Source organism: Vanessa cardui, chromosome 15 (assembly GCF_905220365.1).
Source record: "Vanessa cardui chromosome 15, ilVanCard2.1, whole genome shotgun sequence".
Lineage (NCBI taxonomy): Eukaryota > Metazoa > Arthropoda > Insecta > Lepidoptera > Nymphalidae > Vanessa > Vanessa cardui.
The window spans coordinates 4,209,231-4,222,311 of record NC_061137.1 but is presented as its reverse complement, the minus strand read 5'-3'; the positions used below and the strand labels follow the sequence as shown (position 1 = coordinate 4,222,311).

Genomic DNA, 13,081 nt, shown 5'->3' with positions numbered 1-13,081 from the left:
ACTTGTTTGTTGTGTAAGTTTATATATAACTTTAATTCCGTGACGTAACAATGAGGAATAAATTTGATTTTAAAAAGAAACAAATATTCATTAAGAATGGTCATGTCGCATACATAAATTTTATCGCTTAATCGAATACAATAATATCAATTAAGGAGTTTTTTTTTAATAATTGTTACAAATCCGCGTTTTGTATTTCAAGTCAATCGTTTATAATTTCTGCAAATGCACGAATGTTTTTTGTATTGAATTTACGGGAAGGGAAAGCCAGATAAATGCCATGCTTCCATTCATCGTAACTTTATTAGCGTTTGAATTGGATTTCGTATGTATCTGCTTTATCCCATCCATAACTCTCTCGTTTAAATCCTGTATATCACTTTAGTACGCCTATACCTTTTGTGTCAATTATTAATCTTCGCCCATATTGGAATTTCATAACCGGTAAAGCGAGGAGCGAATGAATGAATAAATGAACGACCGATACAGGGAGTAATAAACGTCCGGAAGAACGAATGTGTTTCGATAAACGAACGATTGGAGGCGTAACGGACGTGTTTTGTGTACGTTTAAGTGTTACGAGTAGGTTTTCATTTTCCACTGTAAAAAAATTGCTTCGCTTACACGCGGCAGCACTTTACAATTTTTATGCAATCGCTGGAATCGGTTTACAAATAGTTTTTCAGATCTTCATTTACAGAACCTATATAGAATATATGTATATCTTTTTATAAATTGTTATAACGATATAAAATATATAGTAGGTATACATTAATTTTAGATAAAAAAAGGTTTTTTTTTCATGCACATAAATATTAAAATAATTTCTTTATGATATTTAATTACATCACTAAAATAGAGATATCAAAAGAAAAATCTCATAGAGTCATTCCGCTCGTAAAATTAACGAAAATAGACGCCATAAAGTGTCAAGTTTCGAGTAATGAGGTCAACAGTTTATACGCGAAAGTATCGCTCTTATAGCTTTTGACCCCTCTGTCTTGACTTCTATTGTTTAGTGCTCGCTACTACATTCACTGCTTCAAGCTATTTGAAAGAAGAAAAGTCTTTTATGTACCATTTTATATTAAAATGAAATAAGACGGTATCATATAATTATGTTATAATTGGTTAATGAATAGTACAGAACGCTTATGTGTAAATCTTCCGTGTTAAAGGAAGATTTGGAGATAAAATTAATAATAATTAATAACGTTTCTTTAATTCGTTATAGATTTAGGCAGTTAACCTCACGACGTTTGATATCCCGCCTACCCCAAATCCTACTAATATTATAAAGTTTGTAAGGATAGATGTATGCATGTTTGTTACCCTTTCGTGAAAATACTGCTGAACGGATTTTGATGAAATTTTACAGTAATATAGGTTTTACATCAGAATAACACAAAGGCTACAATTTATAATGATTTTATGTAATTTGGTCATAACATAACGATACATATCAAGTACCCGTGTGAAGCCGGGGCCCGTCGCTAGTGTACTATAAAGACATTCGAAATCGCGTCTGACATATTAAATGTTTTTATTTTGTTTTTACGAGTATGTTTGATTTCCTATATCATGTTTCACACATTTGGTCTGTGGCTATTTCTGTCTACGTATTTTACGTCAAAACTAACGCTCAGATTGAATTTTATTACCAAAGCATCACATGCCGAGGCAATTTACACCTCACACACTCACACGCACACAACACGTACCCATTTCTGGCAAATATAGATTATAATAAGTTTAAGTATCTATGGTGAATTAAGTTTTAATACTAAGCTTAATCTTTACAAAGCGTAGCAAATTGTTAATGAACGATAAGAGGAAGGAAGAGCTGAGATGGCCCAGTGGTTAGAACGCGTGCATCTTAGCCGATGATTGCGGGTTCAAATCTAAGCAAGCACCACTATATACAAGTGCTTATATATTTGTGTTTATAATTCATCTCGTGCTCAGCGGTGAAGGAAAACATCTGGAGGAAACCTACATGTGTCGAATTTCATCGAAATTCTGCCATATGTGCATTGCACCAACCCGCATTGGAAAAGCGTGGTGGAATATATTCCAAACCCTCTCCTTAATGGAAGAGGAGGCCTTATCTCAGTAGTAGGATATGTACTGGCTGTTACTTTACTCTTTTTTTACTAAGAGGAAGGTGCCTGTGTTATAGAGTTTATACTAGCACGGATACAGACGTTCTGTCTCAAAAATGTATAGCATTGTACATTACAAATACAATACTACCTACTTATTAAAATGGTGTTTTAATTTCGATATGAGACGGACATATGTACGTAGCTGGCTTTTTGAAAAAAAAAAAAAATATATTACTCAATTAGTATATCTGATCGACATTTATTCTTTTGTTTACTTTAGGATTTAGAACTGACTATGTGATATCTATCGATGAATACATGGTTTTACTTCAAAAGACGTGTATATCCAGAAGTATGAGAGAGCCCATATCAATTCGTGATTTTCGTAAAATCCCACTAACGATTTTTTAACGCATTCGTCTATGGAATACGTGATTGCCACCATTTGTATGGAGGAAGAGGACTAGCACTAGCAAAAAATCTTCCAGGGAATGTTCGCATCATTCAGGCAACTGGCCGTTAAAGTCTGTGAAGTCCTTTTCATTTAGTAGGATACACTCTACCGGATTTCAGCTTTGTCGACGTTTAATTTACGTCTTAGATAACTCTTAGTTTATTTTTTAAATTAAACGTAAAAATATATTATTGTTCGGCGTGTTATTGTAAAGAGATAACGTAGATGACGAAAGTGTTTTATATTTCGGGATTTTCATACAAGATTGAAATCATCAAGGCATTATTAGGCCTTGTTTCTTAAAATATTATTTATTATTTCTTTTAACTCGTCAAACTATTTGTTTTGAAAACTTGCTATTAAATTAAATTTTTCTTATAAATGATTAATCAAGAAAGTTAATATAATTATCTGCGCTAAATCTCATTGTCATTGATTAGGGCCCATTATATTTGACATTATGAAATCATCCCAATACAAATTTGGATGATAAAATTTCATGCAGGTTTCCGCACGAGGTTTTACTTCCGTCGGATTTAAATTCAAACATCCATTACATTACAATTGAAGTAATAATTACTCAAAATACTCCTTTAGTTTTCGAAGCATGAAATATATAATCGCTATTTATTAAGTTATAATACGTCCAATTCTGATAGTGGGACTATAATTCCAGGATTCTTCCCGAACACAAAATACGCAAATTTTATTTATACTGAATATCAATGAGCCTTCCACTCCACATATTGCAGTTAACTTGGGAATTTTAATATTTAAACAAGCATAGAATGTTGCAAGTTAAAATATATCTCGTTTCGTGTATAACTTATCATTTATGAGGTTACCATTAACTAGTAAAGTAAATATATAATGTTTTGCTGTTTTAAGTGTTAATAAGAATAATATTACTAAAAATGACTGTATAAAACATTGCAGTCTTTTATGTTTTCCAAAATATGTATAAAATATTAAAATAACACTTAATATTAAATAAATTGTAATGAATACTAAATATATTGCGGGTCTAAGAAGAATTGGCGAAAATCACCAGATTTTTGATCTCATAATTTATAATTACAACTTTTGCACTGTAAACATTTTTTTTTATTCGTAATAGCTTGGAGGCGATCATATTATTATCCCCAAAGTGTTCAGAGAACTAAAAAGTCATTACTTTTATAAAATTCAACTCATCCTCATTAAAAGTACATTTGTAGAATTGTCTCGACGAATTAAACAAAAGATTATTTTGAAAAATACTCTAGAACTTATATATAATTTTTTACTGCGCTTTTATTTACATGTAATATAAAGGGTCACTTATTCATATAATTAAAGCATTTATTGATTTATAAAAGATAAAACATCTTAGATGGGCTATCACGAGTCAATCTTAATGTACACATTAATTTTCAGAAGAGAAAGGCTCGCCGGAGGGCGGTGCTAACGGCTACCTGCCAGCGAAAGTGCCCATCACCATTACAGCAAACCCTATGCATGGAGAGGTACTTTCATTTTTATAGGACATTAAAATGAATCTTTTTGAGAAGTTTATATACACGCATTAGTATTATTGTTTTTAAACAAGGAGGATTATATACTTATAAATGTTTGTTGATAATGTTCTTTCAATAACAAGAACATTCGGTAAATTTCGCACTGCTGGTTTGGAACATATTCAACAGAATTGGCACTTGGAATTTGGCAGAATTTATATGAAATTAGACATATGCAGGTTTCCTCACGATGTTTTCCTTGTAGGTATGAACCCGCAATCGTCGGTCAAGATAAGCATTCTAACCACTGTGCTATCACGGCTTAATGTTCTTAAGCTTAAGCTTATTAATATTTAAATATTTATGATAAAAAATTGCTTTGGACAACTCTACGCTCAAAAAGCGCGACTCTTGTGACTTACTAGAATTAAAAATATTTTAAATATGGAACTTGTTCGAAGGGCGGTGATGGTGGAGTAGAAATGTCGTTCCTTCATAACAACAACTGCGGCAACACAACCAGTAGCGACGACACTTTACCACATCCAAGGAAAAACGGACCTTCTACGAGACAGTATGTGTAAAACGAGCTCAATTAAAAGTGGACTATAAATATTACAAAAAGAACTGTCAAATGAATTTCTAATTCGCTAGTTTAATAATCCTACCGTTATGGTAGTTTTACACGGATATCTTCAAAATTATATTGTGATAACGATCGCGTAAAGTGCGTGGACTCTCGAGAGTACAAAAATATATTTATTGCTTCTTTAGTGTATGTTTTACGTGAGGTGTGTGGATTCGGTGTTTCAGCATTTATTTGCTTTTATTAGGTTTTAGGTTTTAATTATAATTAAGTTGTTTAGAACTGAGAGTTTGACTAATTAACATGAATTGTATCGAAATTACTGTATGAATGTTTAAATCAAGAGTGGCCTTATCATCGAACGATTAAAAGTTATCGTTACTAGAATGTAATAATTATTTAAAGCTGGCAATATTATCTATCTCTTCTTAATGTATAAACAAAACATTACAGGAGTGTCACAGAAATGTCAAATTTGCTACATATTTTTCGTCAGTTATTCATTGATTTTTTTAATGGAATAAAAAGGCAAATCACTAAAAGTTCTTCAGGCCACTTTTAACGAATTATCAATTTTAATTTTGTATAAGCGCTTATTAATTGTAAAGATCTGATTACACTCTTAAGTTGCATTCCCATTTAATTGAATAATTTATATATAGATGTAAAATAGTATTGTGGGAAAATCTTTCATGACGCGATAGTATAAACTTACACAAATATTGTTGTATTATTTAATGTGGTGAAAATTTTTCCATGTTTTTGCTCTGGTATTATTGTATTTTTTTCACTTTTGGTTGTATTTATGAAGACATTTAATTATGATAATACTAATTGTAATTGTAAAATTCTGATTTAATTGCAAATGTTATTAGGCAGAAAAAACATAAAATGTGAAACGTATTTTACGTAAAAACAGTGAAGAATTATATATAACCTTTTTTGTAATATATGCATTTTGCAGCTTCGTTGAATTCGATGTAAAAATAATCAAGCAATAATTATTTGAAAATTTTAGAATCTATTCCAATTTTAAAAATTTCGAATAGGATACACGAATTCAAATCGCATATAGAATAAGGTGCCTAGAATTTCGTGTACGTTTAGAAATTATTCGACTAAATATTCGGCGTCGTACTTAAAATACTATTGACGTAAATAACACGATCAAAATAATACGAATTTCCGTCAGTTTTTTTTTAATTTATGTAGGTTTAATTTATTTTTATTTTATAAATCAAATGAAATTATCTTTTTTATGGTTGTGAGATTGGATTTATTTACAGTGACCGACTTTCGTGTTTTCGTTTTATTTTACGATATAAAAACGTGTGACGCAAAACATTCGTTGTAGTTGCATTTAATATAAATACTGTTTGCTTCGGCCGTATCATGTTATGGAAGTGTCGTTTTAATTTAAAACTTTTATTAACTTCATTCAGCTTGAATAGAAGTGATACTGCCATAGATATAAAACTTAACTTAAAACTTTTTTTTTTAATTTAATTTCTTTGATAAACATTATATGATAACAACATAACATAACAACATAACATTATATGATGATACTTATGTCATTCATAGATAATTATTTTCTTGATGAAAATTAGAGTTGCTGTTGATACTTGTAATTTGTATACAGTTTGGTTAACTTCTTGCAAATCGATCACAATATTTTTTATTCGAAACACATAATAATGACTTATTGATATTTCCTATATTGAAAGTTATATCTGTTCAACAAAATATTTACTAAAACGGTATTAGTATATTTATTTACTGTTATAATTTGAAATTCCTTCGTAAAAATAAAATTTTATTTCAAACTTATTTGGATTTCGCATATTTTTTAAGAGTCACAGACTATATACAAAAAATATTTTTTTTTGTAAAATTACTTTATAATTGACTGTATATGATTAAGGATTATGAAATGATTTAACGACTGTATGAAACGTCAGCAGACTGAAACTTATTATAAAACAAAATAAATGTAAATTATGAAACAAAGTTTGTAGTTTTATCTTATTTTACCTGATCTCTAATTTGGTATTATGTGCTGCGGAATCTATTTATAAAATTATAGTAAAGATTTACAATCATTTTTTTTACAAAACAACCTTTTTTGCTTATGGTTATGCTGTGTAACAATTATGTTCCCGTATTTACAAAATTGCCGCTAGTAGGCTATTCAATTTTTGCCGCCCCAATTGCCTTCTGGAATTCAATACTTTAGTTCAGTTTACAATCGTATTCATTACATTTATTCTGAAATTGCAACTTTATGATTTGTGTTCTCGTCCTCATTACATCGGACGTAATGTACATATAATGATGTTTATTTCTGTAAGATAAATAAAAATTGGGCTAAATTTGCCGCCCCTCTAAATCTGCCGCCCTAGGCTCCATCCTACTTAGCCTATTGGCAAATCCGCCACTGTGTTCAAGGTACTTTATTCGTTTGAATCTATTTTTTCTCGAAGTTATATCTGTACTATTATAATATTAATTCTTATATATACAATTTCCGTATCCAGTTTCTTTTGTATTTCTATGTTAAATTTCATTACAATCATTCGAGCAGTTTAGCCGTCATCCGACGACGAAAAGACAAAATAAATCCACATTAACATTACCGTTTTTGATTATTATGTAATCGCATATATTGATAAAATGTATTCTTAATTTAAATTCCTTTTTAGACGATTTACTCCATTATTCGCTTTTAAGAACATATCGAAAATATTTGGGTTACTGCGATCGGATTAATCGATGGTAATTAACTAAGCATAGGTACCCTTTGTAGACACAGTGGAAATCGTTGGATAATACCCGAACCCTCGTCACCTGGGATTTGTACCTACTAAAATTCCTGTGATGGACGTATTCGACACGGTTCAGAGAGGCTTCGGGATCGTTTTCAAATACGCATTCACTGTTTCCCCCCATGCTGGGGTACTGCATGGCTCTTAGGCTTTCGTTTGGAAAAAAAACTGTAGTGTCTGGCCAAAATCTGGTCAGCAAAGAGTTTTCTGTGCTCTTATTCAGAGTATTATGTTTACATCATGAGTAAACCTGCAAGTTTTAAAGATTTTTTAATCGTATATCTGACAATCATCTCTCACCAGTAGTATCGTATAATAAAACAAAAAAAATTAGATTTTTTTAAATTTAAAAATACACTCACGGGCTTGCTTTAGTAAATATGTTGCCTATATCAGATTGGATAAACTTTTAGAAATTATAAATTCTCTTTAATAAACACAAGCGTAAACGATTAAAACTAACAATACACTTGAGATTTGTCTGGAGCCGTTAAAGTTAGCAGTACTTATTCGTGTCCAGCGCAAACGTCCTATAAGATACGAAACGCAAATAAAATGAATTTTAAATTCTTACATTGGCAATTACTAACGGCCTGTACCCGAAATTCTTCTTTAGGGATTAAAGAGCGGGCCGGGCGTTCGGCCAAATCGGCTTTTGTCCAGGTGTCGATGGTCGACAAAGATTGAAGAGATACTGCTTTAAATTAGTCCGTAGCCTCCAATGCACCGTGAAGCTCCTGCAGTTAATTGGAATATATATACGGTTTATTGAACAATTTACTGCATGCGACAGATGCATATAATTGATTGGATAATAGTGGATATAGACATATAAGTTGATTGTATTTGTATATACTCATCATTTGAATTAGGTTTCAGCACAATTGCACTGACGGCAGTCTCTTCGGAAATGTGTTCGATTAAGCGTTAACAGCTTTAACTATTAGTGTTGCTTAAGCGGTGATTTGTGAAACTATGCTGTCTTCTTCTTTCGGATGTCAAATCAATAATGATAGACAGAGAGAAATTAGTATTCAAATAAACGATAAATAAAGATTACAAATAAGGTCTTTAAAGCGTAGGGTATTATAAAGCTTTCTTATTTTATAGTTATGACTACTGAGAGATGCACAGCGGTGCGACTGTAAGAATAGACTTCGTGAGTGATACGCCATTTTGATACTTGTATCCTATATTTTTTATAATTATTATAATTAATGTCGCATATCTCATTTTTGAAATTTCCCGCTCGTGTTCTTCGATAAATATAAAGCTTCTTAGATAATATTTCTAAGCGACTAATAACTTTACGTGATTTTGTAGAGACTGGAGAGTCGAGTGTAACTCCTTCAAAGAAAATACCAATAACTTTTATTTATGGAATACTGAATTTGAATCCGGTACCTACGCTACCCACAACACTGGACTTGGTTCGAGTACATATTATCGGAGAGCAAATAAGTTCTTATCTTGTTTAATCGATATTTAATATTGTGTAGTAATGGTTCAGTTGATTGACACTTTAATTTCAAATTAGCTTAATCCAACCATGTCTAGAGGTCTTCATCGTTTGAGGGTGTTTCATTACAGATAACGATAAATTGAACACTACGACGTTACGATATGTTTTTGTTTAAATTTCGAATCTATTTTTTTTTAAATAACTACACACTATTTTTTTCAATTATAAACATCTTAAAAAATATATAAATTAAATATTGATAAATAAATACTTATTTATTGTTATTATTTGATTGAATTAATATCGTGTATAAATTCTACAATTAACCCTTTGGGGATTTTTCGCAAAAAGTTTTTAACCACGAAGGTTTATCTGTTTGGAAACTATTTGGTTACGGTGACGTCGTATCGTTGTCGTCTGAATAAAACATTCCTTTCATTTAATAGATATTGGAAATCGACATCACATTGCATCAATAGCTGTCAATTACAAGCCTTTATAGCATCTAATTGACGTAACTGCGATAAATTAAGTGATTAATTGACGATATATTAAAACAAGATGGAATTTTAACGCGACGTTAAATATTTTGATTTGTAAAGCTAATTCCTCCTCTTATTATTCTAAAGAAATAAGATCGAAGTTATTCTTGTTAACGTCGAATTTCAAATGTTATTAAGATTAAATCCTGAGTGGAATAAGTTTATAACTAGAGATGTTATGATGTATAGTGAAACTTTTCTGTTCACGATTTATTAAAAAAGTTGTACTGAAAGATGTTGCTACAGACTTCAGAAAGGCGAAAATAAAAAAAATGTTTCTAACGAGAAAATAAGAGCTAATTTCCTCTGTCGATGTTGCACATTTGTTCGCCCGAGATTGAATATATTTCCATTAAAAAATGTAAATACGCGAGCGTCATCGTATTTAGTAGCAGTAATGGGATCCAACGCGGGTATTAAGTAAGCTGCTGCTGTAAATCACGAATTTATTCGCAAATTAGCTTTTACGACCGACGTTTATGTTTGTGTACTTGTTGTTTCGTTTTTGGATTCATTTTTTTCTCATTATATTTACTTATATGAAATTGTATCGCTACAGTAGGTATTTGATCTATTTAAAGTGATATTCAAATAAGGATTTCTTTTATGATAATCGATAAACTACTGAAACGATTGTAATCATTCATATACACTAGTAGTAGTCGACAGCGGCTTCGTCCGCGGCTTCGACTGTGGTGTCGGTTGTCGTATGTTAGGCAAAAAACTACTTTATATCCTATCTTCGATTACAAGTTTGCTTCATACTAAATTTCATCAAATTCGGTTCAATTGTATGGTCGTGAAATAGCGACAGACAGACAGACATATAGAGTTACTTTCACATTCGTTATAATAATATAATATAGATGAAGTAACATAGGTTATATATTATTAAAGTAATTATAAGAATCTTAGTCAACGATTCCAATCCGAGTGCGTGAGTTCAGCTCGTTAGAAATAAACTAAGAAGGTAATTAATTGTCATAGCAACCGCCTTATTCTGGGAATGACCCCGTGAAAAATCATGGAAAAATGTAACTAGATAATTAATTGGATGTTTTATTTCTCTTTGTGTAAAGTAATAACCTGTAAATGTCCTATTGCTGGGCTAAGGCCCCTTTATCTTTTGAGAAGAAAGTTTTGGGGTTAGTTCATCACGTTGCTCCGATGTGGGTTGGATGATACACATATGGTAGTGTTTCATTGAAACAGGCATATGCAGGTTTACTTACGATGTTTTAATTCACCACCGATGAAAAAACAGTGGTACCTGGTTGACTGGGTTTGAACCCGCAATCATCAGATTTAATGCATGTATCAACTTGGCTATCTCGGCTTTTTGTACTTTAAAAGAGTATAAGTGTCTCACGTTACGCTAATGATTGCATCTTAAATATAGAAATTGAAAAATTTTCCAACGTCCCAATTAAATGTTTTCTACGATTCCAATTTAAAATCCTGTGTACATAATCTTTCTAAGCCGAAATTGACAACACAACATTTCCCGTTCAGGATGCCTTTTGACTGATCAAATACAACACAGAGAACTGCAGGATTTAAGCTTTGTTTAAACATCCTGCGCAATCCAGACATAAGGGCGTAGTCAAAGGATTTGGCTTAGTATTTACGAGTACGTATGTAGTAGTAATACTCGAGGCATTTTGCATTACAGATTGAAACAGCATTGATTTCCCGCATTCAATGTGAGGAATTCGATGAATAATTTTAATAAAGATAAACTTAATTGAATTAATAAGAATTACTGATTTGTTAGTCTATACAGTATACACGTGGCGCTTTTGGGTTAATTATACGCAGAAGACTTGTTAGGCGTTCCGAGTGCTGTAATAATGATTTCCGGTTGATGTTGAGCCTCCACCGACACTGTTGTGCTTCAGTTGTGTATATGTGCGTGTACCCAAAACGCACACAGACAATTTATGCGAAAACGGGTTGCATCGCTGATGCGCGGGGTGCGGGATAGCTACAACGTCATCCTGACTGCTTTATACACACACGTTTGAGTGCTTTAAGGGTAGTTTCTTAATTATATCTAAAATTTGTAAATTACTAATATAGTTTGTGTAACGTTATGTAAGCTAAGCGTTAAATAAATTGATTGATTAATTTATGTTATTATTAGTATTAAATGTACGTAACAACAGAATTCATTGACCTTTGTTGAATTAGACTGTTATGTCACCGATGCTGATACGGCTTTTTTTTTAATGTAATTTCGTCAACATTAATACGATTTTTTGAGAAGAAATATTAGTTACTTGTGCGATTTAAAAGTTGGGCTTGTAAAAAACTTGTAAAAAGCTTGTAAAAAAATTAAGATGTATCCACACAAACACTGGATATATTCAATGTTTTTTGGTTTCAGTGGTTTGACTCTGAATGAACCGACAGACAGATTTACTGACTTTCTAAATTTAAAATTATATAAAATAGCAAAACTATTTTTAAAAAAATGTTAAAAGTATGTCGATGAAAAAAAAATACTACCGAATTTTCGACAGGTCACTTTTTCGCGTGGTTTTTCGTTTTTATTTAGTCGAGTCGGAATTTTTTTTCACTATTTTTGTCTGTACAATTTTCACGATTCAGCTGTTTAGAAATAGCGCGCGAATAAAGTTCAGTTCTGATATAAATAATAAAATAAAGTCTTCTATAAAATAAAGAAAAACTTACAGCAACTAATTTGATCGAATGTCTAATAGGAGCATTCTCAAATAGAATATAAAAATTTACATTGAAAATGTTTAAAGTTACGTAGATATCTTCCTACAGGATAAATTGACGCACTTTAAAACGTATCTTCTCAGGTATGAACAAAAATAGTGTCCTGCGATATGCATTACGAAAACGAAGACAATTATTACATGTAAATCGAATATATACAGTAAATTTACTTAGTGCAACATACATTTAAAATCAGTTTACATTAAACTAAAAGTTAACTTACTTACACATTAAAATCAAAACGTATGGTACTGTTACGTAGTGTGCGTATTTACAACAATTAGCGTTGTTAGAGAACGACCAGTATACATATACATTTCAAGTTACGAATATAGTTTCATAAAATCTGCTATTTATTATTATTTATTGTATAACAGCCAATGCATGTCCATAACACTCTGAGTTCCTGGTAATGTAGTGTGGAAGGGGTGTTGAAAACAATAACACAAGCACTCTGAAGACAGCGGTCCAAGGAGCTGGTAAAATATCCACATAATTCAATTTTTCCGCAGAGGCCTGATGTATCCATTGAAAATTTCCTATTCCGACGAAAATCATGCATATGTACTGTGGGTTCAATTCAAGATAAAGACCACGTCAGATAGAAATGCATTCCTCGTGAGAAAATATCTACATGAATAGAAAGAAATTCTGACACGAATACTGACAAAACTTTTACTGTGATGGAATGTTTTTCCTTAATAGAAAATAAATTTTCTCAAACTTATACATTAACATATATTTGACGACCCCCGTGGTCGAGTGGTGTGTACCAATTTTCATGGGTACGCCACTCCGAGGTCCCGTGTTCGATTCCCGGCCGAGTCAATGTAGCTTACCATTAGTTTTCTATGTTTTCTTGAGTC

The 13,081-nt window shown here is 31.6% G+C and overlaps 1 protein-coding gene across 1 annotated transcript in view; it reads left to right on the top strand.

Annotated features, from left to right (window-relative positions):
• LOC124535633 (interference hedgehog-like) overlaps positions 1 to 5,072 on the top strand; it is a 52,982-nt gene extending 47,910 nt beyond the window's left edge. Inside the window, exons 15-16 of the mRNA XM_047111908.1 lie at positions 3,976 to 4,064; positions 4,517 to 5,072. Coding sequence (XP_046967864.1) covers positions 3,976 to 4,064; positions 4,517 to 4,639 — 212 coding nt within the window. The 3' untranslated portion in view covers positions 4,640 to 5,072. The remainder of the gene's footprint in view (positions 1 to 3,975; positions 4,065 to 4,516) is intronic.
• Positions 5,073 to 13,081: the final 8,009 nt, after the last annotated feature.